Genomic DNA, 27,432 nt, shown 5'->3' with positions numbered 1-27,432 from the left:
CCACCTGAACACAAGTGCAAGGCAAAGAATACACGTACTGGAGGACAGCCCCTTCAGAAGGCAGGAAGAGGCAGCTCAGGGATGGGGAATGGATGGGATGGCTAGGAAGAGCTTCCTGGAATCATGAATCCCTGAGGCTGGAGCTAGGATCCCAAAGTGCACCCACACCCCAACCGTGCCTTCAGCACACTGCCCCTGGCATTGGCTGTGGGCTCCCAGGCCTTGTTAGGAGGGTCACCTCTGCACAGGCAGCATGTATTTTAGCGACAAAGACTATTCTCTTAGCTGACACTTACTATCCCCCGGGATGCTTAGTTATGTCATGTCCAGCCCGATAAAAATTTTAGATTGAGCTAAAGAAATGATGATCAAACATCAATAAAGTTTTAATGATTGAGCCTAGGATTTATATTTGCCATGTTAATATGTCTACTTAAGTTGACATATAAAAGTCAGTGATAGGAAACCTAGAGTGCCCTTTGTTAATCGATATTTTTACTGAGATTATTATGGCTGCATCAGCACTTATAAGAAATTATAAGTAGAGATTCCATGTGTACTTTGCCCAGTTTACCCCAATGGTGGCATTTAAAAAGCTGTAGAATAATAGCACAGCCAGGTTAGTGATGCTAATACACTAATCCACCGGTTTTATTCAGACTTCCCCATTTTACTTGGGTTCGTTCGTGTATTTTTGCATGAGTGTTTTTGTGTATTTAGTTCTACATAATTTTATCACATGTAGGTTTGTGGATCCACCACCAAGCCTAGACACTAGACAATTTCAGTAGCACAAAGATTCCTTCTGTTGGCCTCATTCACACCATGTCCCTCTGACCCTCTCTCTCCTACCACTCTCATCCCCAGCCTCCTTACCACCACTAATCTTTTCTCCACCTTCTAAACTTTTCTCATGTAAAAAAATGTTACATAAATGGGATGTTACATAAATGGAATCATACAGTATATAACCTTTGGGGAATTGACTTCTTTCACTCAGGATAATTTCCTAGAAATTCACCCAGGTTGTTGACTATGTTAATATTCATTATTATTGCTGACTAGTGTTCCATGGTATGGATGTACTGCAGTTTGTTTAACCTTCACCCATCGAAGGACATCTGGGTTGTTTCCAGTTTGGCAATGTTACAAATACAGTTGCTGTGAACATTTGTGTACAGATTTTTGTGTGAATGTACATTTTCATTTCTCGGGGATAGATGCCCAGGAGTGCAGTTGCTGAGTCATATGATAGTTGCATGTTTAGTTTTTTAAGAAACTGTCAGGCTATTTTGATAATCCTTTAAAAAAATTTTTTTAAATTCCTATGTGCATTTCTATATAACACCTAAAACTACAGGCTCCACACTGTTACATTGCTGTTTTTTTATGTTTTGTCCAGCATTTTACAAATTCTCAAATATAGGGCTAGTTGCCAGTTAACACTTTCAGACTCTTTGAAAATAATCTGTGATCTAATAATCCTTTATTGTTATTTTTAATAAAAGAAAATAAGAAATACAAATAAAAGTAAAAAATAAAAAAACTTCTCACTTCACCATGTAGGCTTTTATGCTCAATCTAAAAACTTAATCTTCTCTCTTGATTTTTTTGTAGCCACACCATATCCTGGTGGATTTAAGTGCTTCACCTGCGAAAAGGCAGCAGACAATTATGAGTGCAACCGATGGGCTCCCGACATCTACTGCCCTCGAGGTAAACTCTCAGTAGGCACATTGGACTGCCCAGAGCTGTCCACGAGTGCAATGCCTTGTTGACCATGTGTGATGCATGTATGAGAGAGGCATGCTTGCAGTCTTAACTTCTCTTGTCTAAGGCTGTTAGTAGATCTTTTATGCCACATCAGTAACTTATCACCAGCCACTGTCAGAGCTATAAACTGATCTGTAGGCTTATCCCCTTTCTTATAAAGCATCGTTGGAGCTCCAAAAGAGATAAGTGATACTTCTTTTACCCCCAGGCCCAACAAACGCTGGACAAGAAGAGAAAAACCAGCCTGTAATCCACTCTTGGAAGCATTAGTCATTGCATAGGAACGTCCTTTAAGTAAAAATATGAATTGCTGTTCATATAAAGATCCCATTTATTACATATCTTGCCAGAGGCTTCTATCCTGAGACTGCATGAAAGCTAGAATTCTAAGTGTCATCATCACACAAATAAAAACCCTGAGCTTTTTAAACTATTAAGTTCTCTTTGAAGGATGAGATGGATGCCCTATGGAAGCATGAAATTTTGACTCAAAGGCCTGTTTCAAACTGAAGTAGATGTTTCATATTCAGGTCTCTTGTATCCTATTGAATCAAATAAGATGGTTATATTTTTACATGGAGTCACTGTTAACTGGCTCTTTTAGGTTTGAAGGAAAGTCAGTTCATTTGATGGGGAGATGATACAGACGGGGTATTTTATTGACAAATGTTTGAGCATATAGTAAGATGGACTTCCCTGCTGATCTAATTCACTTGTTTAAATGACTGAATATACCAACACCAAACCTGCTATTTTTTCAATGTAATGCAAGAGCTCTTATACTCACCCCGGTGGAAGGCACGCTGTTTCTCCTGGAGGACTGGGCATCAGGAGAGCATGGAGATTGCAGTGAAGGGCAGGTGTTATCTCCCCAAGCCAGTGCTATTTATGTGATACAGGAGTCTCTACCCAGACTGCCCAGCAGAAATACCTGTGGGTCTTTTCAAAATCATCTGGACCTGTGTCCTTCCTGGACCAGTGGTTCTCAAACTTCATCAAGACCATCATTCGCTGGAGCACTTATTAAAATACAGATTTTGGCCCCCACCTCCACCTTCCCCTCCTTCCTAGTTTCTGATTCAGTAGATCTGAGATGGGGCCTGAGAGTTTGCATTTCTAAAGCAATCCACAGTGTTACAAAAGCTGTTGTTCTGGAGGTCAGGCATTCAGAACCACAGCTCCAGATCAACTGAGCCAACAATTCTGAGGTTAGGGCCTTGCATCTGTGTGTTTAAATATCCCAGCTGATTCTAATGAACAGTCAGGCACAAGGACCACTGGGAGCTCCTGTCCCCACTCAGAGAGCAAAATGTAGTATTGTCATTTCTAGATTCTTGTTTACTTTGATGTTAGTTGAGTTTCAAAAGACCACAGGGAAGAAGAAAATATGGAAACACTGAAGATCAGCTTAATCACAAGCTAGGTGTCTAGTCAGCCAAGTAATCAAAGAGAAGTCCTGTCTGCACTGCCTTCTGCAGTCAGGCATTCATTCCAGAATCAGCAGTATTTTCTAATATTACTAGAGTGAATTTGGGTGGGTTGCTGATGGACCTGGTTAAAGCATGGCTTCTCAAACTTGGCAGCACATTGAAATCAGGGGAAAACACTGATGCCTAGGCCCATTCCCAGAGATTCATATTTAGATGGTGTGGGTGCAGCCAGGCATATGAATTTTTGAAAGCTTCCCCAGTAGTTCGAATAGGCAGCAAAATTGGAGAATCACTGTTAACAGTGACTTTGGACAAAAACAGGATGATTTGCTTGTGTAGCCAATAACCTTTGGGCTGGTTCCTGCTGGGACAAAGCTGGCAGATGAGCTTTTGAAACCACTGGCGCTGGTCAGAGGTACTGTATGGGAAACCCAACAGTGCTTCTCTCAGGATGACCCTGGCAGAGACAATGCAGAGGAAAAGGAGGGCTTGTGAACTGGTGCTCTCTTGGGCTGTGGGCTGTATTTCACAGAGGCCCTGTCTGAGTCAGGAGGTGTACAAGTTTATTCCTGACACAAAGGGAAGACAGGGAGCGCTAGAACTCTGCTTGAATTCCTCTCCGGACACAAGAAAGTTCCATCGTCATGCTTTCTTTCAAGGTCAGAATCTATCCTTCTAAAGTACAGATACCTGGATATAGCACAGGTCTTTACACAATTTCTCCTTCTCCCTTTTTAATCCTGAAATTCATAGGATTAAATGGAAAGTGATGCCCTGAGGTTCATGACACAGAACCACTTATGCCAAACCCTTTGGGGGATTATATGGTGAAAGATAGGAATCAGGTTTCTTCTTTCAAGGAGCCAGCAGTTTAGCCAAGGAGATACAATCTGAACATATCAAATGTCAAAAATAGCAGGACAAAGGCTAATGCCAAAGGCAGCATGGCACTAAATGCTGTGGGGGTTGAAAGGGAAGAATTGCAGTTGGGGGGCTGAGGTGACCGCTGACAGTGTTATGGGCTGGGGATATGGCTGCAGCCCGACGGGTGAGCAAGGAGCGGGAGGAAGAGTGAAGGGGGCGTGACTTCTAGGAAGTCACTCGGAGCAGAGGCATGGGGTGTGCCCTTGTGGGCTCAGCGGACCCTGAAAGACCTGAAATGGGTATAGCAGAATGTGCTGGGGAATGGTAGGAGCAGAACAGAGGAGCCATGCTGTTTTGTGGGGTCTTGAGCATCAGGTAAGGAGAGAGGACTGGAGCTGTAACCCGAGGAAAGATGATTCTTTCTTGCGAAGCCATGATTCCCATGAACCATCGACCTTTTTTCTGGGTTTGCTCCAGATTTTTCTAAGAATGAAAACAATGCCATCATTACTAGTGCATGATAAGTCACTTCACTCGTGTCTGACTCTTTGCAACCCTATAGACTGTAGCCCAGCAGGCTCCTTTGTCCATGGGATTCTCCAGGCAAGAATACTGGAGTGGGTTGCCATGCCCTCCTCCAGGGGATCTTCCTGACCCAGGGATCGAACCTGAGTCTCTTACATCTCCTGCATTGGCAGGTGGGTCCTTTATCACTAGCACCACAAAATGTAAAATATGTCTACTGAAAACTACTCATTAAATCTACATTTTCCACCCATTTATTAGTTTGATTGAAACAGCTGTAGGACTACCAACAGGCATGGTAAGGACAGCTCAGTAGTTTCTTCTGAGACATTCCTTGTTTTCTGTTGGCTTATTTTGTCATCTATTTAACTAGGGTTCAATTAACACCTGATATGAAAATAACTGGTTGAAAGTGAAAAAAAACCCAGTTTGTATAAATATCAAATTTTATCCCTATGGAATAAACTTACATCCCAGATTGCTTAGGAGATTGATTGGATTTCAAGTTCCTCTCATTCTGACTTTTGAAATGTGTATTATAAAAGTGCTTTCTCCTCAATTGCATTGGTACTGCCTTTGGCACTTAGAGATTCATGGGACCATGTTCCTTTCCAAGACATGAGAATTTAGGACAGCCTCCATCATGGACCGCCATTGTTCACCCCTCAGCTTGCTTTAGTCCCTGAGCACTTCCTTTGGAATAACCTTAATTTCATCAACTGCTCATTATAAATCTATGTAACTTTCTTATCTCTATGAACCAGAATGGGAAAGGATCATATTATATGAGGGACCAATTGAAGAAACTGGTGAAGGCAAACAAGAATTGAGCATTCTGTGCTCAGAGGCACATGTATTTGCCTGTGACTTTTCTCTGTGCTGAGAGATTAAAATCTCCTTGAGACAGGGACTGTCTTAAGTGTTTATTAAGAATTTGTAGAATTAAATATCAAGTCAAAAACATTGCAGTTTTTTAAAAGGCTTATTCTGTGGGAGATACCTAAGCCGCTAAGGATTTTATGTTCCTTCTTAATTATAAAGTGCAGGTGCCTCCCTTGAGGGCAAAATCTTCCTTGGAAATTTCTGCTGATATAAAGTCTGGCCAGAATTTTGAGATAGAGGGACATATCCTTTTCATTCCAGCTTCTCTGCTGCTCACTGTCTTTCTGGGAAAGTAAAGAAAAATCTGAGCGTGTCCCTTGGCAGCTCTTACTGTATCTGTTATCTCGTTTAAACAGGGAATACAAATGTGATCCCCAGCTCAACTGAAGACAAGCCCCACAGTTACAGATTTTCAGGAAAGTCTTCCTTATGGTCAACTTTTTTCAGATCAAGCCCAGGCTAGACAGACAGTCTTTCTGTTTACTTAACGGTGGATTTTTTTTTTTTTTTCTCTTTCAGACAGTCTTATTCATAGGACATAGCCCTTCAGGGTTCCTGCCCTTATGCATGAGTCTGTACCTCTACACCCCTTGAGGACCCAAGGCTTTGCATCTTCTTATCTTTTATCTCTTAGCCCTCCCATCTCCCACCAGTGTAGAGAATTCAGTGCTTTTCTGTGTTGGCTCCTGGGGTTTCCCTAGCTTCCTGGAGAGTTCATTTGTACATTTACAAAAGGTATTGGTTATCTGTTATCCAACACTTCTGGCTGCTATGTAATGAGGTAGTGTTCAGGTGATCTATGTTTTCATATTGCTTAATGAAAGTCTTAGATTTCATCCTTTTAAATAAAAAAAAACCCACCTTTTTTTATTGCAGTGTAATTACTTTGCAATGTTGTGTTAGTGTCTTCTGTACAATGAAGTATGTTGGCTATATGTATACAGATAGGTTCCCTCTTGAGCCTCCCTCCCATTTCCCCATCCTACCCTTCTCGGTCATTGCAGAGCACCAAGCTGAGCTCCCTGTGCTGTGAAACAGCTTCCCACTAGCTAGCTATTTCACACATGACAGTGTATTTATGTCAGACCTAATCTCCCAATTCATCTCACCCTCCCCTTGCCCTTTGTGTCCACACATCTGTTCTATATATATGTCTGCATTTCTATTCTTGTTTCAAAAACAAACTTTTAAAAATTAGTTTAACATACATTCTGGAAAGTGCATAGAATGCAGTTTGTTGAATTTTCACAGCATGAACATGCAATGTATCTGCTGTTCATGTTAACTCACAGAAGTCATAGTGGCCCAGAAGGCCACTGAGGATCCTCAGTCATTGCTGTCCATCTCCCACAGGTAATACAGTTGTGAGTGTTGTGCAGTTTTATATAAATGGAACCATACAGAATGGCCTCCTTTCTTTCCCACCTTCTGTATGTGAAATCCATCTGTGTTTTTGTGAGCAGCAGTCATTCTTTCTCACAGAAGCACAGTAGATCGTTCTATGAATGTACCAAAACCCATCCATTCCACTGTTGGTAGGCATCTGGACTGCTTCCGTGCACAGCATTTTTGCATGTGTCTTTTGGTGCACCTGTATATGCATTTCCACCAGGTCTATCCCAGGAGATGGGGTTGCTGGGCACACGGTACTCATGCTTTGGCTTTCCTGGATTTTGCCTAATAGTTTCCAGAGTCACTGTAGCAATTTCAGCCTCTCCAGCAATGTGTGAGAGTGCCAGTTGCTGCACAACCTTGCCAACACTTAATATGGACAGAAACAATAGAAGCTAGAAGTGGATGGAATGACATTTCCTAAAGCACTGGAAGTACATAACTGCCAACCTATAATTCTATACCAAGACTGTCAGTCTCCCTCCTCTGTACTCCCTTGTCTCCTGGCTGCCCGGCTCCTTCTGCATTCCTGTTTGTGCCTCCCAATTAAGACAAAGGCTCTGCTTAGCTTCTCCATCTCCCAGCAGGGTTTTCTGCCTGGCTTCTCAGCCTCTTCACCTGTGTATTAGCAAATGCCTCGAGGGCAGAATAGGTATAGAGTGTCAGGTGAAGCTTAATGCATTGTTGGTTTAGCTGGTATCTTACTCATCAAATCCTCTCTGCCTTGGTAGCTCACCTATGCTTTCACAAGATTTCGGTTGTTGTTTTAATATTATCCAGCTATTTTAGTTTTATGCTACCATTTCTTGGTTCATCTCAGGTGGCATTGGAATTCTCAAAATCACTCTTCAATTAGAACTTTCCAGCAACTTTTTAACCAAAAGTTCTGCTATCAGCATAAGCAAGATTTTTTTTTTTTGTACCCTTAGAACATCTGAGGTCAAACTGAAAATCAGATCGATTATATTCTTTGTAGCCAAAGATGGAGAAGCTCTATACAATCAGCAAAAACAAGGCTGGGAGCTGACTATGGCTCAGATCATGAACTCCTTATTGCAAAATTCAGACTTAAATTGAAGAAAATAGGGAAAACCACTAGACCACTCAGGTATGACCTATATCAAATCCCTTATGATTATACAATGGAAGTGACAAATAGATTCAAGGGATTAGATCTGATAGACAGAGTCACTTAAGAACTCTGAATGGAGGTTTGTGACAAAGTGCAGGCTGCAGTGATCGAGACCATCCCCAAGAAAAAGAAATGCAAAAAGGCAAAATGCTTGTCTGAGGAGGCCTTACAAACAGCTATGAAAAGAAGAGAAGTGAAAGTCAAAGGAGAAAAGGAAAGATATACCCATTTGAATGCAGAGTTCCAAAGAAAGGAGAAATAAGAAAGCCTTACTCAGCGATCAATGCAAAGAAATAGAGTAAAACAATAGAATGGAAAAGACTAGAGATCTCTTCAAGAAAATTAGAGACACCAAGGGAAAATTTCATGCAAAGATGGGCACAATAAAGGACAGAAATAGTATGGACCTAACAGAAGCACAAGATATTAAGAAAAGGTGACAAGAATACACAGAAGAACTATACAAAAAAAGATCTTCAAGACCTAGATAACCATGATGGTGTGATCACTCACCTAGAATCAGACATCCTGGAATGTGAAGTCAAGTGGGCCTTAGGAAACATCACTATGAACAAAGCTAGTGGAGGTGATGGACTTCCAGTTGAGCTATTTCAAATCCTAAAAGATGATGCTGTGAAAGTGCTGCACTCAGTATGCCAGCAAACTTGGAAAACTCAGCAGTGGCCACAGGACTGGAAAAGGTCAGTTTTCATTCCAGTCCCAAAGAAGGGGCAATACCAAAGAATGTTTAAACAACCACACAATTGCACTCATCTCACACACTAGCAAAGTAATGCTCAAAATTCTCCAAGCCAGGTTTCAACAGTATGTGAACGGTGAACTGTGAAATTCCAGATGTTCAAGCTGGGTTTATAAAAGGCAAAGTAACAAGAGATCAAATCGCCAACATCTGCTGGATCATCAAAAAAAGCAATAGAGTTCCAGAAAAACATCTACTTTTGCTTCATTGACTATGCCAAAGTCTTTGACTGTGTGGATCACAACAAACTGTGGAAAATTCTTCAAGAGATGGGAATACCAGGCCACCTGACCTGCCTCCTGAGAAATCTGTATGCAGGTCAAGAAGAAACAGTTAGAACTGGACATGGAACAATGGACTGATTCCAAATCGCAAAAAGAGTACATCAAGCCTGTATACTCTCACCCTGCTTATTTAACTTATATGCAGAGTACCCTCTTCCAACAATACAAGAGAAGACTCTACACATGGACATCACCAGATGGTCAACACCGAAATCAGATTGATTATATTCTTTGCAGCCAAAGATGGAGAAGCTCTATACAGTCAACAAAAACAAGACCAGGAGCTGACTGTGGCTCAGATCATGAACTCCGTATTGCCAAATTCAGACTTAAATTGAAGAAAGTAGGGAAAACCACTAGACCATTCAGGTATGACCTAAATCAAATCCCTTATGATTATACAGTGGAAATGAGAAATAGATTTAAGGGCCTAGATCTGATAGATAGAGTGCCTGATGAAATATGGAATGAGCTTCGTGACATTGTACAGGAGACAGGGATCAAGACCATCCCCATGGAAAAGAAATGCAAAAAAGCAAAATGGCTGTCTGGGGAGGCCTTACAAATAGCTGTGAAAAGAAGAGAAGCCAAAAGCAAAGGAGAAAAGGAAAGATATAAGCATCTGAATGCTAAGTTCCAAACATAGCAAGAAGAGATAAGAAAGTGTTCCTCAGCGATCATTGCAAAGAAATAAAGGAAAACAACAGAATGGGAAAGACTAGAGATCTCTTCAAGAAAATTAGAGATACCAAGGGAACATTTCATGCAAAGATGGGCTCGATAAAGGACAGAAATGGCATGGACCTAACAGAAGCAGAAGATATTAAGAAGAGGTGGCAAGAATACACAGAAGAACTGTACAAAAAAGATCTTCACAACCCAGATAATCACGATGGTGTGATCACTGACCTAGAGCCAGACATCCTGGAATGTGAAGTCAAGTGGGGCTTAGAAAGCATCACTACGAACAAAGCTAGTGGAGGTGATGGAATTCCACTTGAGCTATTCCAAATCCTGAAAGATGATGCTGTGAAAGTGCTGCACTCAGTATGCCAGCAAATTTGGAAAACTCAGCAGTGGCCACAGGACTGGAAAAGGTCAGTTTTCATTCCAATCCCAAAGAAAGGCAATGCCAAAGAGTGCTCAAACTACCACACAATTGCACTCATCTCACACGCTAGCAAAGTAATGCTCAAAATTCTCCAAGCCAGGCTTCAGCAATACATGAACCGTGAACTTCCAGATGTTCAAGCTGGTTTTAGAAAAGGCAGAGGAACCAGAGATCAAATTGCCAACATCCGCTGGATCATGGATAAAGCAAGGGAGTTCCACAAAAACATCTATTTCTGCTTTATTGACTATGCCAAAGCCTTTGACTGTGTGGATCACAATAAACTGTGGAAAATTCTTCAAGAGATGGGAATACCAGACCACCTGACCTGCCTCTTGAGAAATTTGTATGCAGGTCAGGAAGCAACAGTTAGAACTGGACATGGAACAACAGACTGGTTCCAAATAGGAAAAGGAGTACGTCAAGGCTGTATATTGTCACTCTGCTTCTTTAACTTCTATGCTGAGTATATCATGAGAAATGCTGGGCTAGAAGAAGCACAAGCTGGAATCAGGATTGCCGGGAGAAATATCAATAACCTCGGATATGCAGATGACACCACCCTTATGGCAGAAAGTGAAGAGGAACTCAAAAGCCTCTTGATGAAAGTGAAAGTAGAGAGTGAAAAAGTTGGCTTAAAGCTCAACATTCAGAAAACGAAGATTATGGCATCCAGTCCCATCACTTCATGGGAAATAAATGGGGAAACAGTGGAAACAGTGTCAGATTTTATTTTTCTGGGCTCCAAAATCACTGCAGATGGTGACTACAGCCATGAAATTAAAAGACGCTTACTCCTTGGAAGGAAAGTTATGACCAACCTAGACAGCATATTCAAAAGCAGAGATATTACTTTGCCAACAAAGGTCAGTCTAGTCAAGGCTATGGTTTTTCCTGTGATCGTGTATGGATGTGAGAGTTGGACTGTGAAGAAGGCTGAGCACCAAAGAATTGATGCTTTTGAACTGTGGTGTTGGAGAAGACTCTTGAGAGTCCCTTGGACTGCAAGGAGATCCAACCAGTCCATTCTGAAGGAGATCAGCCCTGGGTGTTCTTTGGAAGGAATGATGCTAAAGCTGAAACTCCAGTACTTTGGCCACCTGATGCAAAGAGTTGACTCATTGGAAAAGACTCTGATGCTGGGAGGGATTGGGGGCAGGAGGAGAAGGGGACAACAGAGGATGAGATGGCTAGATGGCATCACTGACTCGATGGTCGTGAAGTCTGAGTGAACTCTGGGAGTTGGTGATGGACAGGGAGGCCTGGCATGCTGTGATTCATGGGGTTGCAAAGAGTCGGACACGACTGAGCGACTGAATTGAACTGAACTGAGAGTACATCATGAGAAATTCTGGGTTTGATGAAGCACAAGCTGGAATCAAGATTGCCAGGAGAAATATCAATAACCTCAGATATGCAGATGACACCACCCTTCTTCAGAAAGTGAAGAAGAACTAAAGGGCCTCTTGATGAAAGTGAAAGAGGAGAGTGAAAAAGTTGGCTTAAAACTCAACATTCAGAAAACTAAGACTATATTAAAAAGCAGAGACATTACTTTACCAACAAAGGTCTGTGTAGTCAAAGCTATGGTTTTTCCAGTAGTCATGTATGGATGTGAGAGTTGGACTAGAAAGAAAGCTGAGCTCCGAAGAATTGATGCTTTTGAACTGTGGTGTTGGAGAAGACTCTTGAGAATCCCTTGGACTGCAAGGACATCAAACCAGTCAATTCTAAAGGAAATAGCCCTGAAGATTCATTGGAAGGAGTGATGCTGAAGCTGAAACTCCAATACTTTGGCCACCTGATGCGGAGAATTGATTCATTAGAAAAGACCCTGATGCTGGGAAATATTGAAGGCAGGAGGAGAAGGGGACGACATAAGATGAGATGGTGGGATGGTATCACGAACTCTATGGACATGGACTTGAGTAACCTCCAGGAGTTGGTGATGGACAGGGAAGCCTGGTGTGGTGCATTCCATGCAGTTGCAAAGAGTCGGACACGACTGAGCGACTGAACTGAACTAAGAGTATCTGACCTACTCCAACTCAGTGTTTTTTCCGAAATATTTTCTGTTAACAGAATTGCCTCAGATAGGAAGCATTGATTTGATGCTTTTGCGTTTCGCTTTGATTTTACCTATTGTCCACCATAAAGTTCTGTTTATCCTCACTCATGTTGCATCCTTTTCAGTCACCTTCTTAGTCTTTGTTGGAGATAAACGCATCGCTCTCTGAGTTTCAGGGATTTGCTTTAAAGCAGAGATTCCTGAAGAGTGTCACTTGTCCTTAAGAACTGTGGATGGTGTTTTTAAAAATGAGAGAAGTAACCGTTTAGTAGTTTCTTCAAGAGATGCTGACTGCAGGGTAAAGGAGAGCAGTTATGACTCAATCTGGTTGAAAAGTACTTATTTACTTTTCCTTTCTGCCTTGAGACATGTCTTACTTTGAAAAAGAAAACAGTATATTTTTACAGGCCTGTGGATAGCAGTTGATAGGACTAGGAAAGCCATGAGATTAATCAGATTCCTGGACACCAGAGGAGAGCATGTGAACATTCCTAATTAGGGTACACCTTAAATAATTCAGCTTATCTGCAACTCATTTGTAGTTCATCTTTCTCGTAAGTCTATTTTCCTTCATTGTGGATTCTTTTTTTCTTTCACTTTCATTTAACGGAACTTAAAATTGAGATATCCATACAGAATAGTGAACAGCATGATGAATTTTTACAAACTGATCTTACCATGTGTGTGGCACCCAGATTAAGAAATTGACCGTATTCCACACCCCAGTACGTTCTAGCATGTCTGATTTCAGTCACTGTCCCTACCACCAAGGGCCCTGTTATGGGCTGAATTATGCCGTCCACAAATTCATTCCAGTACCCCCAAACGAAACTGTATTTGAAGGTGTTATTGGGGTAGGTTCTAACCCAATATGACTAGCGTCCTTATAAGAACAGATTAGGGCACAAATATGCAAAGGGAAGACCATGTAAAGATATAGAGAGAAGGTGATCATCTATAAGAAAGGTAAAGAGGCCTCAGAAGAAATTAACCTTGCAGACATCTTGATGTTGGACGTTTAGCCTCTAGACCTGTGAGAAAATAAATTTCTGTGGTTTAAGATCCCCAGACTGTGCTACTTTACTATGGCAACCCTAGAAAACTAAGGAAATTATCCTCCTGATTTCCAATAGCATAGATTAGTTTTGTTTCTTATCAAGTCTTTTAATAGGAGTGGAATCATACAGTATATACCATCTTGTATCTGAGTTCTTTCACTCAATATTATGGGAGATTCATTCATTTTGTTAGGTCTACTTCTAGGCAATTCATTCTCATTGCTGTGTGAGTATATGCCATAACTTATTCATTCTACCACTGGGCATTTTTGTAGTTTCCAGGGTTTTTTTTTTTTTGTATAAATAACTTTTCCATGAACATTCTAGTACTTATCTTTTTTGTTGGATGTATATCTAAGGGTGGATTACTGATTCCTAAGATATGCATAAGTTTAGATTTAGTAAATCCTGGCAAGCATTTTCCCAAAGCAGTTATACTATGTGAAGGTTGTGCTTCTGATTGAAATATACTATTATTTCACTTTCAAATTTGAAGAGCTCACTCAAACTACAGAAATGGAATAGATGTTATAGATATCGTTGCTAAGTCGCTAAGTCGCTTCAGTCGTGTCCGACTCTGTGTGACCCCATAGACGGCAGCCCACCAGGCTCCCCCGTCCCTGGGATTCTCCAGGCAAGAACACTGGAATGGGTTGCCATTTCCTTCTCCAATGCATGAAAATGAAAAGTGAAAGTGCAGTCGTTCAGTCGTGCCCGACCCTTAGCGACCCCGTGGACTATGGCCTACCAGGCTCCTCCGTCCATGGGATTTTCCAGGCAAGAGTACTGGAGTGGGGTGCCACTGCCTTCTCCAATAGATATCATAGAACTAAGTTAAAGAGTTGATTTGGTTCAACCTTGAGTTGAAGAGACCAGATATATATATATATATTCTTTCCACCCATCCACCTATATTCTTAATACATTAAGCACCTGTTATATTATGCAAGGTCCTGTGCTGTATATTGGAGTGGGGGTGGGGAATGCCAACATACTCAAGAATGCACCTTAATCTCAAGAAGATTGTAATCTTGAACAGTTTATCTTAACTGAGAGTGGTTTTGCCCCTCAGAGGACATTTACTAATGTATGGAAACATTTTTGGTCATCACAGTTGGGGATGCTACTGGCATCTCAGAAGAAGGGGCCGCAGATGCTGATAAATATACTACATTGTACAAGTTAGTCTCCCAACCCAGAACTAGCTAACTCAAAATGTCAGAAATGTTGAGGATTTTTGGAAAGACAGGGCAGATGTATTTTTCTATTCCTCCTGCTAAGTACAACTAAATTCCTGAACATTATATATATTGGTGAAAAGAAAGAGAGAAAAAGGCAGATTAGCTAAGGTCCTCATGACCCAAGAAGGTGAGTTCTCTGGGTTTTGTTTTTGTCCTATACATTCCAGACTTGGAGATGACAAAGCTGGAAACCTGGAAATACCACAGGCACCAAAATAATAAACTCCAACAAAAGTAATCTCTCTGTAGCCAAAGGACCAAGAAGGAGGCAGCCTGGAAAGAACAGAAATCTAGACAATAACCACTCCAGCCGAATACCACAGAGATCAGTTGTAGGTTACCACCACCCCCACGGTAACAAAGGCTTAGACTTCCACCATGAACAAGCTGTAATGAGACATACTAACCTCCCCTGAGATTCCCCTTGGGTGGTAATGAGGCCTCCCCCATGGTGTCAGTACAGACCATGTCTGGGACCTGGGCTTCTACCCTTATCCAACAGTAATGACGTTGTTCTTCCCCCCAGTCCCTGTTGGGACTATGTGAGAGGAGGCCAAGTGGAGAGTCAGGACTCCACTAGGGAGTGTGTGGTAATAAGGCCAGACTCCCATTAGTAGAGTGGCATCAGTTGAGGCCATGTGGGAATCATTAACAAGGCACTCCTACCACTCTTAGTCAAGAAGGTATCATAGGAGACCTAGTGGGGAGCTGGAAATCCCACCCAGAAGTAATGAGGAGAGCACTCTCAGTTGTGAAAGGAGACAGTAGGGAGCCTGGACTTGACTGCTAGCCAGCAGTAATGAGGCTGCAGACCCCCTCCCCCTACTGGGACTGAGTCAGAGGAAGTTAGCTAAAACATAAGGTTTAAATAAGATCTGAAATGTTATAATACCAAAATGTCTAGGTTTCAATAAAAAAATCACTTGTCATACCAGGAAGATCTCAAACAAAATGAAAAATGACAATTAATAGATACTAACATCCAGTCCCATCACTTCAGGGCAAATAGATGGGGAACAATGAAAACAGTGAGAGACTTTATTTTATTGGGCTCCAAAATCTCTGCAGATGGTGACTGCAGTCATGAAATTAAAAGACACTTGCTCCTTGGAAGAAAAGCTATGACCAACCTAGACAGCATATTAAAAAGCAGAGACATTACTTTACCAACAAAGCTTTGTCTAGTCAAAGCTATGGTTTTTCCCGTAGTCATGTATGGGTGTGAGAGTTGGACTATAAAGAAAGCTGCTGCAGCTGCTGCTGCTGCTGCTGCTAAGTCGCTTCAGTCGTGTCTGACTCTGTGCGACCCCATAGACGGCAGCCCACCAGGCCCTGCCGTCCCTGGTATTCTCCAGGCAAGAACACTGGAGTGGGTTGCCATTTCCTCCTCCAATGCATGAAAGTGAAAAGTGAAAGTGAAGTTGCTCAGTCATGTCCCAGTGGGGTGCCATTGCCTTCTCCCAAAGAAAGCTGAGTGCTGAAGAATTGATGCTTTTGAACTGTGTTGTTGGAGAAAACTCTTGAGAGTCCCTTGGACTGCAAGGAGATCCAACCAGTTCATCCTAAAGGAAATCAGTCCTGAATATTCATTGGAAGGACTGATACTGAAGCTGAAACTTCAACACTTTGGCCACCTGATAAGAAAAAATGACTCATTGGAAGAGACCCTGATGCTGGGAGAGAATGAAGGTGGGAGGAAAAGGGGACAACAGAGGATGAGATGGTTGGATGGCATTACTGATGTGATGGACATGAGTTTGAGTAAGCTCCTGAAATTGGTGATGGACAGGGAAGTCTGGTGTGCTACAGTCTGTGGGGTCACAGAGTCCAACATGACTGAGTGACTGAACTGAACTGAGTAATGAGATAGCTACAAAGATGTTTGAATTAGCTAATAAAGATTTAAAGTAACCATAACAAAAATGTTTCAATGAACAAATACAAACACACTTGAAACAAATGAGAAATAAAATCTCAGCCAAAAAAAAAGAAAATATAAAGAAGAACCAAATGGAAATTTCTAAACGGTTAATACTATAGCTGAAATTAAAACAGCGTGGATGAGCTTATCAGTAGAATGGAAGAAACAGAGGAAAGAATCAGTGAACTGGAAGGTGGAACAATAGAAATTACCAAATTCTGAATAACAGAGAGGAAAAAAAAAAAATTCCCTCCCAAAACAGAGCCTCAGGGATCTGCGGGAGTATAACAAAAGATTTAACAATGTGTCATTAGAGTCTCAGAAAGGTAGAAAAAGGACAGAGCTAAAAAAAGTACTCAAAGAATTATGGATGAAACTTTCCAAATTTAGCTAAAGATGAAATCCTGCAGATTTGAGAACTTGAGTGAACGCCAAAGAGGATAAAACTAAAGAAATCTACACAAAGACACATAAGTCAAACTTCTGAAACTAAAAGAAAAATACTGAAAGATGAAGAGAGAAAAAACACCTTGTCAGAGAAAAATTATTTGACAGAAGTTCTCATCAGAAACCATTGAGGATGGAAGGAAATGGCACAACGTTTTTCAGGCATTAGAAAAGAAATAATGCAGAATCCCATATCCAGAGAAAATTTTGTTTGGGAAAGACAGGGGAAATAAGACATTCTCAGATGAAAGAAAACAAAGAAACTTTCTCACCAGCAGACCTACTCTAAAGGAATGGCCAAAGTAAGTTCTCTATACAGAAAGAAAATGATGAAAGAAGGAAACTTGGAATATCAGAAAGGAAGAAAAAACATGGTAAGCGAAAATATGTCTTTGATAGTACGATATGACCATACTTCTACTCTTGAGTTTTCTAAATTATGTTTGATGGTTGAAGCAAAATTTGTAGTGCTGTCTCATGTGGTTCTAAATGTATGTAAGGGATTATAGAAGACAATTATCTTACAAACAAGAGAGAGTAATAAGACATGAACAGAGGGAAGATTGCTATGCTTCACTTGAACTGATAAAATGATGCCAGCAGACTGTGATAAGTTATGTGTGTAACAATACCTGAGCAACCACTTAAAAAAAAAAAAAAGCTATAAAAAGAGATACATCCAAAAACACTGTAGAAAAATCAAAATGGAATTCTAGAAAGTGTTCACAGGAATGGAGGAAAAAGAAAATAGAACAAGCAAACACAAAGCAGAACAAACAGAAAAGAAAAATTTAAATGGCAGAACTAAGTGCTACCATATAAATAATTACATTAAATGTAAAATTAAAGAAATGGATTGGCAGGGTGTACTAAAATACATAACCCAACTTTATGCTACTGTAAGAGACTGTGTGTGTGTGAATTTCATAAAAATTATATTTTGTGTTTTCCTGTAGTTGATCAAGTTCTCTTACCCACTTCTGATTTTAGCTGAATGCCTTTGAGTATCATAGTAAAAGACTTTTGTTTCACCACCTCTGGGAATTCCATGCAGTTGTGGAATACGAGATTTTAGAGGCTGAAACTAACCTGGTAGAAATTCAAATCCATCTTTTATCTTTTAGATAAAAGTCTTTGAAATCCTTTTACTGTGAAGTTATCAGCAGGCTTGATTTTCATGTAACCTCATTACTAACCCAAGGATTATTCAAAATGCATAGAGAGCAGGGCTCTGGGGCTGAATTTTTATCAATCCTACCATCCAGTGATAAGTCACATGTGGTCCACCTAGTTCTGCTTGGGAAATTCTGCCTGCTTGCCCACCCTTCGCTCCTTGGAGATCGCGATATAAATTCAAGGCTTTCATAAGTTATCCACTAAAGAAAGCTGTTCAACTTTGAGCATTTCCAACACTTATTTAACTCCCGAATCCTTTTCCACACTCAGTTCAGTTCAGTTCAGTTCAGTCGCTCAGTCGTGTCTGACTCTTTGCGACCCCATGAATTGCAGCACGCCAGGCCTCCCTGTCCATCACCAACTCCCGGAGTTCACTCAAAGTCACATCCATTGAGTCGGTGATGCCATCCAGCCATCTCATCCTCTGTTGTCTCCTTCTCCTCCTACCCCCAATTCCTCCCAGCATCAGAGTCTTTTCCAGTGAGTCAACTCTTCACATGAGGTGGCCAAAGTACTGGAGTTTCAGCTTTAGCATCAGTCCTTCCAAAGAACACCCAGGACTGATCTCCTTTAGAATGGACTGGTTGGATCTCCTTGCAGTCCAAGGGACTCTCAAGAGTCTTTTCCAACACCACAGTTCAAAAGCATCAATTCTTTGATGCTCAGCTTTCTTCATAGTCCAACTCTCACATCCATACATGACCACTGGAAAAGCCATAGCCTTGACTAGACAGACCTTTGTTGGCAAAGTAATGTCTCTGCTTTTGAATATGCTATCTAGGTTGGTCATAACTTTCCTTCCAAGGAGTAAGCGTCTTTTAATTTCATGGCTACAATCACCATCTGCAGTGATTGTAGCAAAAAAATAAAGTCTGACACTATTTCCACTGTCTTCCAATCTATTTCCCATGAAGTGATGGGACCAGATACCATGATCTTCATTTTCTGAATGTTGAGCTTTAAGCCAACTTTTTCACTCTCCCCTTTCACCTTCATCAAGAGGCTCTTTAGTTCCTCTTCACTTTCTGCCATAAGGGTGGTGTCATCTGCATATCTGAGGTTATTGATATTTCTCCCAGCAATCTTGATTCCAGCTTGTGCTTCTTCCAGACCAGTGTTTCTCATGATGTACTCTGCATGTAAGTTAAATAAGCAGGGTGACAATATACAGCCTTGATGTACTCCTTTTCCTATTTGGAACCAGTCTGTTGTTCCATGTCCAGTTCTAACTGTTGCTTCCTGACCTGCATATAGGTTTTTAACATTTCACAATTCACCTTGGATTTCGTGTTTTAAGAATGGATATTTCCAAGGGATTCACACTTCATATCTGAAGTCTCTATGGCTACAAGTAATGGGGTGTTCTCAATGTATCTTTGTTTTATGGATTGGACTTGTTGACATGTAAGAAAACAAATCTTAACCAGTCTCATCACTGATCACCATTTTCCCCACAGAATGGCAAGAATTGGCTTATTACATATTGGGCTTTTGCATATTGTCCTGAAAAAAAACCAAACAGGTTCATCAATTGTCTCTACTTTCATTTAATTATTCCAGTTAATAAATAAAAGAGTTTGTTATAGATATAAAAATATGAACAAAAAGTAGTAATATGAAGTTTACCCATTGTTATTTTAAGGCTTCCTTAAAACAAGATAATTCGATACTTGAGGGACAAAATCTAGTTTCCCAAACTGAAACCATGTAATGATTTACTTAGTCCATAAATGTATGATCTTATCTGCTCAGATTTACATGTGGAGCAATAAAACCTCTGGCAGCTGTTCCTGGTTGTCTGTGGGAAGAAGAGACAGAAGATAAGAACATTCCTGTTTTTATTGCTTTCTTGAATGTCTAAAAGTTGGGGTAGGGGCTGAGAAAGGCATCTATTAACATGGCCATAAACATCCAAGTCTGGTACTAAAGTAAGCCAGTCCTCTTTGGAAGATGCGGTAAACCTCTCAGGGCACTGGCTTCCATTTGTTAAACACTGCTAAAGGCTTAAAAAATAAGTAAAAAATCATGCCACTTCCTCTTCATCAGAAAAGCAACCATTTCAATTTTAAAATATTTTAGAACTTTGAGAGAACCATCGCCAGCTGCAAAACTTTCAGATTTTCTTGTGAGCTCATAGGGTGACCTTAGTTTTACCTACTCCAAAGAGCCCCCAGATCCTGAGCTTCCCTGACCTGGGACTAGGAACTTCCCTGACCTGGTCCCAAATGATGAAATTCTGGTTGGGTGCAGTGTGAGAACAGCCCTTGGGGGAGGGCATTGACACAGACTCAATACAGGTACCCGCACCGATGTTGGACACGTTTTTACCCTTAGCAAGACTCAAGCAGGCCACTCAGATTCTATTGGGTGAGGGTGTCTGGGAAGAATATTAAACCCCTGATTTTTATGACCCCCAGAATATGTCAGTGTGGTATTAGTTCATTCTCTGGGCCTAAAATTCCTGAGCTTTCTTCTTTTGACTTTAGTACTTTGGTGAGGGGAATTTTTATTGCCTAATAAATAATATCACAGAAGGTCATAATTCTATTTTAGCCACTAAATATCCAAAATGTATAAAGCATGCAAAGTTGGGTCCAAGATATGGATGAAAAACAGCTCGGTGGCATTTCTTGAGTTATTATTATTTTTTTCAATCTGACAGTGAAGCAGGAACATTCTCCTAAATCCCAGGCTTAGAAAGCTGAACACTGCCTAGAGGCCTTAAAGAATTACATTGACAAAGTCATTTTTCTTTATTCTTTAAATTCCAAGTTAAACAATTCTCCATGGAATTTTGGAGGAAATCTCAAGTTTTCAGACTCCTAAGTTTAGAGGGACTCTGAAAACTCACTTCATGGTGTCCATCTGCCTTTTTGGAAAGAAACTGAAATCGCCCTGGGGAAAGATGACTCTTACTGCTGGATTAGTTTTCTCCTGTCATGAATTGTAGGATTCAACTGTGCTCATAGGCTAGAAGTTCTTTCTTTTGGATGAAATCATTTTCTCCAGATACAATGAGTGTGTTTTTAATCATTCTGTCATACTTGGGAATAGCTGTTTCCCAATCTTGTATATGGGCACACACATAAGGACACTTATACACACACTTGGATGGACACACACACACACACACACCAGTCTCTGCTATAGTCTTTTCTTCCCTTGAAGATCTTCATTACCTGTCTCACTTTTTTTCTTTTAACCTTGGTTTCTTTGGACTTTCCACCCCTTCGTCTTCCTGAAAATTATATGATTCCCACATCCTAAATCATTCCTCCAAACCTCTCGTGCCCTAAAAATAAAAATCAGTACCGTGGCAAAGTTTGGCAGTGGCAAAATTTGTTGGAAGACAGAGTAATACCACAAGGTCTTGGAGTATGAGGATTTTATGGGAGAGCAGTGTTATTCAGAAGGTCTCCTTCTGTCACAGTGAAGTGGATGTCTCCAAGGAGGTCTTGGGATTGGATATCAACTTAACGCAGTGTATGTTCAGGGTGCCATTAGATCTTAGTGTTGACATTCCTATTGTTTCATTTTCATCCAGGTTGGGCTAATGTTTCCCATCTCAATTAACACCTGTTTTCCCTATTGACAGAGACTAGATACTGCTACACTCAGCACACCATGGAAGTCACAGGAAATAGCATCTCTGTCACGAAGCGCTGTGTTCCACTGGAAGACTGCTTGTCCACTGGCTGCAGAGACTCCGAGCATGAAGGCCACAAGGTCTGGCAACCAAGCAAATGACGGGACACCATAGTCAGGCTTCCTCCTATCCAGATGCCCACTAGGGCTCATGAGCTCCATGAGCCTACTCCCCCATGTAGGCTGACTTTTGACAGTCTTCATACCATTATGAAAAGATGCTTCCTTTCATGTTGGTGCTAAAAGAATAAAAACGTATATCAGGGTATAGGGTAACCAGTATAAATTATATAAACACAACACCAGGAAAGTATTGAAAATTATTAAGTTCATTTAACTGAAGATGGACAAGGCAATTTAGCTTTGATAACTTTCTGTAAAGTGGAGCTCATATCTTTATTGGGACGATGATTTGGAAGTTATCTGCTGGCTCCTGGGGTCACAAAGTGTCGGACATGATTGAGTGACTAACACTAAGACATTGGCTCCTGAGTCGTTTGAGCCGGTGACAGGAGATCCTGCTGTTTCCTGTGGGTTTACTTTCCTTAAACTCCATCTGGTCCCTGGACAGAAGCACTCAGTGTAGAACAGACTTCAAAGGCAGCCTTGAAGGAAAATGGCAAGACTCAGAGAAGGGCAGCCAGGCTCAGGATTGGAGTTGGGGAACACCCCTGACTCTCCCGCCATTCATGCCAAGCTAGCTGTACAGGTCTTGTATGTCAGTCCTTGACCTTGGAGGCTGCCCTTTTCTCCCCACTGGGCCACCTTCCTGGTGGCTTGAGGCAGCCCCCACTCTCACTATTAGTGGGGGCTTCTTTCTCCTAAGACAACACTCAGTTTTCAAGTGACTTGTGAAATACACTAGGAATTCTTTTCTTTTTTTTTGGTTTATTGAGAAATTATGGTCATAAATAATAATTGAAATATGAAACATAAACCCAAGGGTTTTACTTGACCAGACCCCTCTATCCCACTCCAAGCTAAGTTTGGCTTTCAGATATTATGGTGACACTTTACCAAGAAGGAAGCTGTAGGTCAGAGAAGTGATTCATGTGCTCAGGTGAATTAGTGACAGAAAGAATCCAAACTCACTTCTGACCTTTGGTCTCTCTCTTCAACATCATGTCTTCCTAGTCCATGTCACCTATGACCAAACTCAGATCTCTTTAAGATAACAACTGTGTAAGGTATTAAACATCAAAGAGCTTTTCAAACATTACTGTGCATGTGAATCACTTGGGGATCTTGTTCAAATACAGATTCTAAATTGCTAAATTTTGGGTGAAGTGTGAGATTTTGCATTTCTAGTAACTTTGCAGTTGAAGCTGAGATTACTGTATGTTGGGAGCCATGGCCTAAAATAATTTCTGTCAATAATCTTTTGGGTTTTTTTTCTTATGCTGCATGAGGAAAGCAGTATAAAGCAGGAGTAACTGCATAAATGAAAGCCCTTCAAATTTTAACTTACCCATGGGAGTGGAGATAATTATGCAGACAGTTCTAATGAAAGTTAAATAATTTTAAATTAACTCGGTTGTAGGCATTTCACTTTCACTGTGAAAACGTGGCAAATTAATTACTATCTTAACAGCTTCCTCAAGTAGTCAGAGAGCCTCTCTGACAAACATAAGTTTTACAATTCCCATTTCACAGATGGAATAACTGAGGCCTTGGAAGGCTGTAAAATGGTATAATAGCCACATGTTGTGCTCAGTTGTGTCCGACTCTTTGCGATCCCGTGGACTGTAGCTTGCCAGGCTACTCAGTCCATGGAATTCTCCAGGCTAGAATAATGGAGTGGGTTGCCATTCCCTTCTCCAGGGGCATCTTCCACACCAGGATTGAACCCGGGTTTCCTGCATTGCACACAGATTCTATTACCATCTGAGCCACAAGGGAAACCCATAAGAACCACTTGGTAGGATGCGAAAAACAGAACGCATATCCCTAGAAGTTTAGTCTGGGCAGGAGGTTTTATTTTGATCACAACGCTTCCAGGTGAAATTTCATCCCACCCACTTAAACACAGAGTTGGTGTTTCCTTTGTAGAACAGGTAATTTTCATTTGCATCTTGCTGTGAAGGAGCCAATTCCTTCAAAACTCTCTGCCCCCTTCATCTGCCAGCTCCTCATCCCCCTTCTTTTTCTCTTCCTTTCTTTCAGGTCTGCACTTCCTGTTGTGAAGGAAATATCTGTAACTTGCCGCTCCCCCGAAATGAAACTGATGCCACATTTGCTACAACATCACCCATAAATCAGACGAATGGGCACCCACACTGCATGTCCGTGATAGTGTCCTGCTTGTGGGTGTGGTTGGGACTCACCTTATAGCAGCTCAGAGGCACCCTGTAGTAGCAATCCCTGGGGGCCTTGAGGGTCCATAGTCATGCATGAGGCCTTGGCCTGACAGTAGTCACATATGTGAAAACACAGCACTCCGGATGTCTTCACAGCCAAGCACTTCTACTTGCCACAAGGAACAAGCATTGCTTCAATGTAGTCATTTCAAGACCTCATCAAAGCAGCCTGCCCCCAAACAACGTCTGAATTCTATGCCATAAGCATTTGTTTTCGCTCCAAAACATAGACTGAGATCTGGGGCTCTTAATTTGCAATACATGCACAAACCACAGAAGTCCTGGGACCCTCTGAGATGTGTGTGCTCAGTCGTTCTATTGTGTCTAACGCTTTGTGATCCCATGGACTATAACCCACCAGGCTCTTCTGTCCATGGAATTTCCTAGGCAAGAATACTGGAGTGGGGTGCCATTTCCTACTCCAGGGGATCTTTGCAACCCAGGGATTGAACCTGAGTCTCTTGTCTCCTGCATTGGCAGGTGGATTGTTTACCATTAGTGCCACCTGGGAAGCCCCAATATGTTATATGGACGCATATAGATCTGTGTTCTTCAGGAGAAAGGTCAATGACCACTGATTTAGGTGGTCCAACCATGAATTCACTTATAGCTTTAGAGTTTTAAAAACTTTGATTCCCAAATGAATGGACAGTTTCCTTGGCAATTCTGATCTAAGTCCCTAGAAAAATAGTAAGCAGTTTGTCCAATCTAATTGTCCCAATATTCTTCTCCCAGTGATAGGAATCATACTCCCTTTTTTCTGCATGGGATAAAAAAAGGCAATCATAAGGTTTTTTGTATGAGAGGAGAGGTGGCTGGAAAAGGATTTTTCCCAACTTAATTGAATTAGCATTCATAAGGTGGCTGTTTATCCCTTCATAAAATTGGTGAGATTAGCCTTGACTGGCACCTAATTTTGCTCCATGAAATTCTGGATTCTACTTGGACTAATAGGTATCCAAAGTGGCTGACAGCAAGATGGGCTTATTTCCTCCAAGCGTCAGCTTCTATTCAGGCATGGCTAATCGAGACAGAGAAATGATTTCAGAATGAAAGGAAGACATGTGGAATTGATTCGTTTGTGAGTGGCCAGTCAGTGTCTCTGCCAAACCTTTCATCTGCAATTTACACTGCCCAAGAGCCTCCTTTGTTCTTTCTCTTCCAAATCCCCCATGACTTCAGGGAGAGGTTTCTGCATTATGTTGTCTCCAGATTGATAGGGAAAGAAGTTGTAATATCCCAGGATGAGAAGCAGGTGGGCCAGTAGGTTCATGATGAGAATAGTACAAAAACCCAGCGAGAAGTTTTTCTTGGTTTCAGATGATTGCTTTTGAAGTAAATGGTAGAACTTTCACCATCCTTCCTATTTTTTTGGCACCTCAAGTTACAATTTTTTCTTCTTCCTTATAAATCACTTATATAATATTTATTTTTGTATGGCATAACTAGAAACTAAGGTATATTGTAAAAGATTCTTTATTCTGAACAAAACAATCAAATCAGAATGCCTATTTTTCAACAGTGGTAGAGCTTGTAATATATGTTCGTTGAAAGTTACCTATAATACTTGCACCAGTATTGAAAAAACTTATGAAAAAGAGTAACGTGTTGGCCTCAGGGTTTTTGCTCATGGTTTCCTCAGTGGTGCTGTCCGAGAAGTATTCAGGTGGTGACCATCACTGGTATGAGTTTCTCAGCAGGGTTAGGGCATATCTTTGCATGGACTTCGGTGGAATCATTACTGATTAGGAGGACAGTTGTTGGGGGCCATCTGCCCTGCACAGGAAGAGATCTTGGACTCATGAAATGAGATACCCCTCACCCCCGAAGGGACCAAATGGAAACTGACATCAGAAACTCTGATACAAAATCATTTTAATTGCATCAAATGGCCTTAATTCTGAGTTTGGTAGGCTTATCAATATGTTGCTTACAGTTGGGGTAGGGGAAGTAGAGGGAGAGAAAGCAAGACATTTATTTACTAAGCACCTCTTAGGTGCCAGACGCTAGGCTAAGCACTTTACGTGAGCTGGGTCATATAAGCCCTGTGAGAACCCTGTAAGGAATGTTACTAGTATTTACACTTGACAGATGAAGGTACTGAGGCTCTAAGAAGCTTTTCCTTCTGGTTTAGGTTATGTGGGATGAGGCAGGATGGAAGAGAAAGGGAAGATAGAATTGCCACCCCTAGGAAAACTTCCAGGCCTAACATCATGGGTATTTTTTCATCTTATATGTGGAATTTGTTTAGTCCTGCTTCTACAGGATGTCATTTGTGTGTGACCCCAGACAGTGTTTCTTCTTTGGTTGGTGAGGTATAGCTTCTTCATTCATTCCTTTTGCTGTCAAAGAGGAGGCAGGTTGGTCCTACATCTGAAGATGACATAAGACAATGACAGTTTGATGTTGTATATACCTACAAATACATTTTCATGCATGGGTCACTCTCCACTGACACCTTCCATGTACTGCATGTGATTAGAATAAGAGAGAAAGTCCAAATCTTGGTTCTTCATAAGAAGGCGCCTCTCCAAAGCCTCCCTGACTGGTGTGGAGGGACCGGGTCCGCAATGGTGCAAACTTACCTGCTGCCCAAGGGGTCACTGCAAACTCCACATGGTGTGGCTTTGTGCACCCATGTGCCTATAGAATGGCTGGTATTTCACTCTCTTCAAAGAAAGTAGTTTACTCACCAACCCCAGCCTCGAGGAGCCAAGGAAGGGCTATTCATGTGGAAGGTCCAGGACCAGTCATCCATCTGAATTTTCTACCACCTTAAATCTCATTAAACCCTACAGTTGGTGATGAAGTGCAAAGAGCCGCGATGTGTCTATGAACCTACGTGCCATTTATTTATTTTTAGACTTCTCACAGCATTCACGTCAATATGGGATTTAATGCCTAAATTTTGTAAATATTGTACATATTGTAAATCAATGAATAAAGATTTTAAGTGTATCTCACCAGGCTCCTCCCTGCAATGCACATGCCAACCAATGACTAAGGCACCCGGGTTACGTACAAGGCATTGACTGGGCTCGGTGTTGAAGGGAACTTCCTTCCAGGAGCTCACTTAGTTGTATAGACAAGAAATACATGCACGAAAAGACACAAGACAATTCACCCATGCCAAATGTTTCATACAGACAGTAAGTGCTGCAGAAAATCAAAGAAGGAAAGATTACCAGACCCTTCAATCAGATGTGCAGTTTCCCTAGACAATCTCTTTGTTAAATCAGGAAATAGAAAAAGGTGTGTGTGTGTGTGTATCTATATATTTAAGTGCTATCCCATTACCTCTTTATTTTCAAATTTTATTTTATTCTTGGGGTTGATTATATTAGTGATGATGCAATAGAAAACATT

At 41.2% G+C, this 27,432-nt stretch overlaps 1 protein-coding gene across 1 annotated transcript in view; it reads left to right on the top strand.

The window, feature by feature from the left end:
* The window catches only part of LYPD6 (LY6/PLAUR domain containing 6), a 132,322-nt gene extending 105,298 nt beyond the window's left edge, over nt 1-27,024 (top strand). The window contains exons 3-5 of the mRNA XM_024980704.2: nt 1,618-1,716; nt 21,660-21,790; nt 23,873-27,024. Coding sequence (XP_024836472.1) covers nt 1,618-1,716; nt 21,660-21,790; nt 23,873-24,040 — 398 coding nt within the window. The 3' untranslated portion in view covers nt 24,041-27,024. The remainder of the gene's footprint in view (nt 1-1,617; nt 1,717-21,659; nt 21,791-23,872) is intronic.
* The last annotated feature ends 408 nt before the right edge of the window (nt 27,025-27,432 follow it).

This window comes from Bos taurus, chromosome 2 (assembly GCF_002263795.3).
Source record: "Bos taurus isolate L1 Dominette 01449 registration number 42190680 breed Hereford chromosome 2, ARS-UCD2.0, whole genome shotgun sequence".
NCBI lineage: Eukaryota > Metazoa > Chordata > Mammalia > Artiodactyla > Bovidae > Bos > Bos taurus.
Note: the sequence above shows the minus strand (reverse complement) of the source record. Positions and strands in the feature narration are given on the sequence as shown.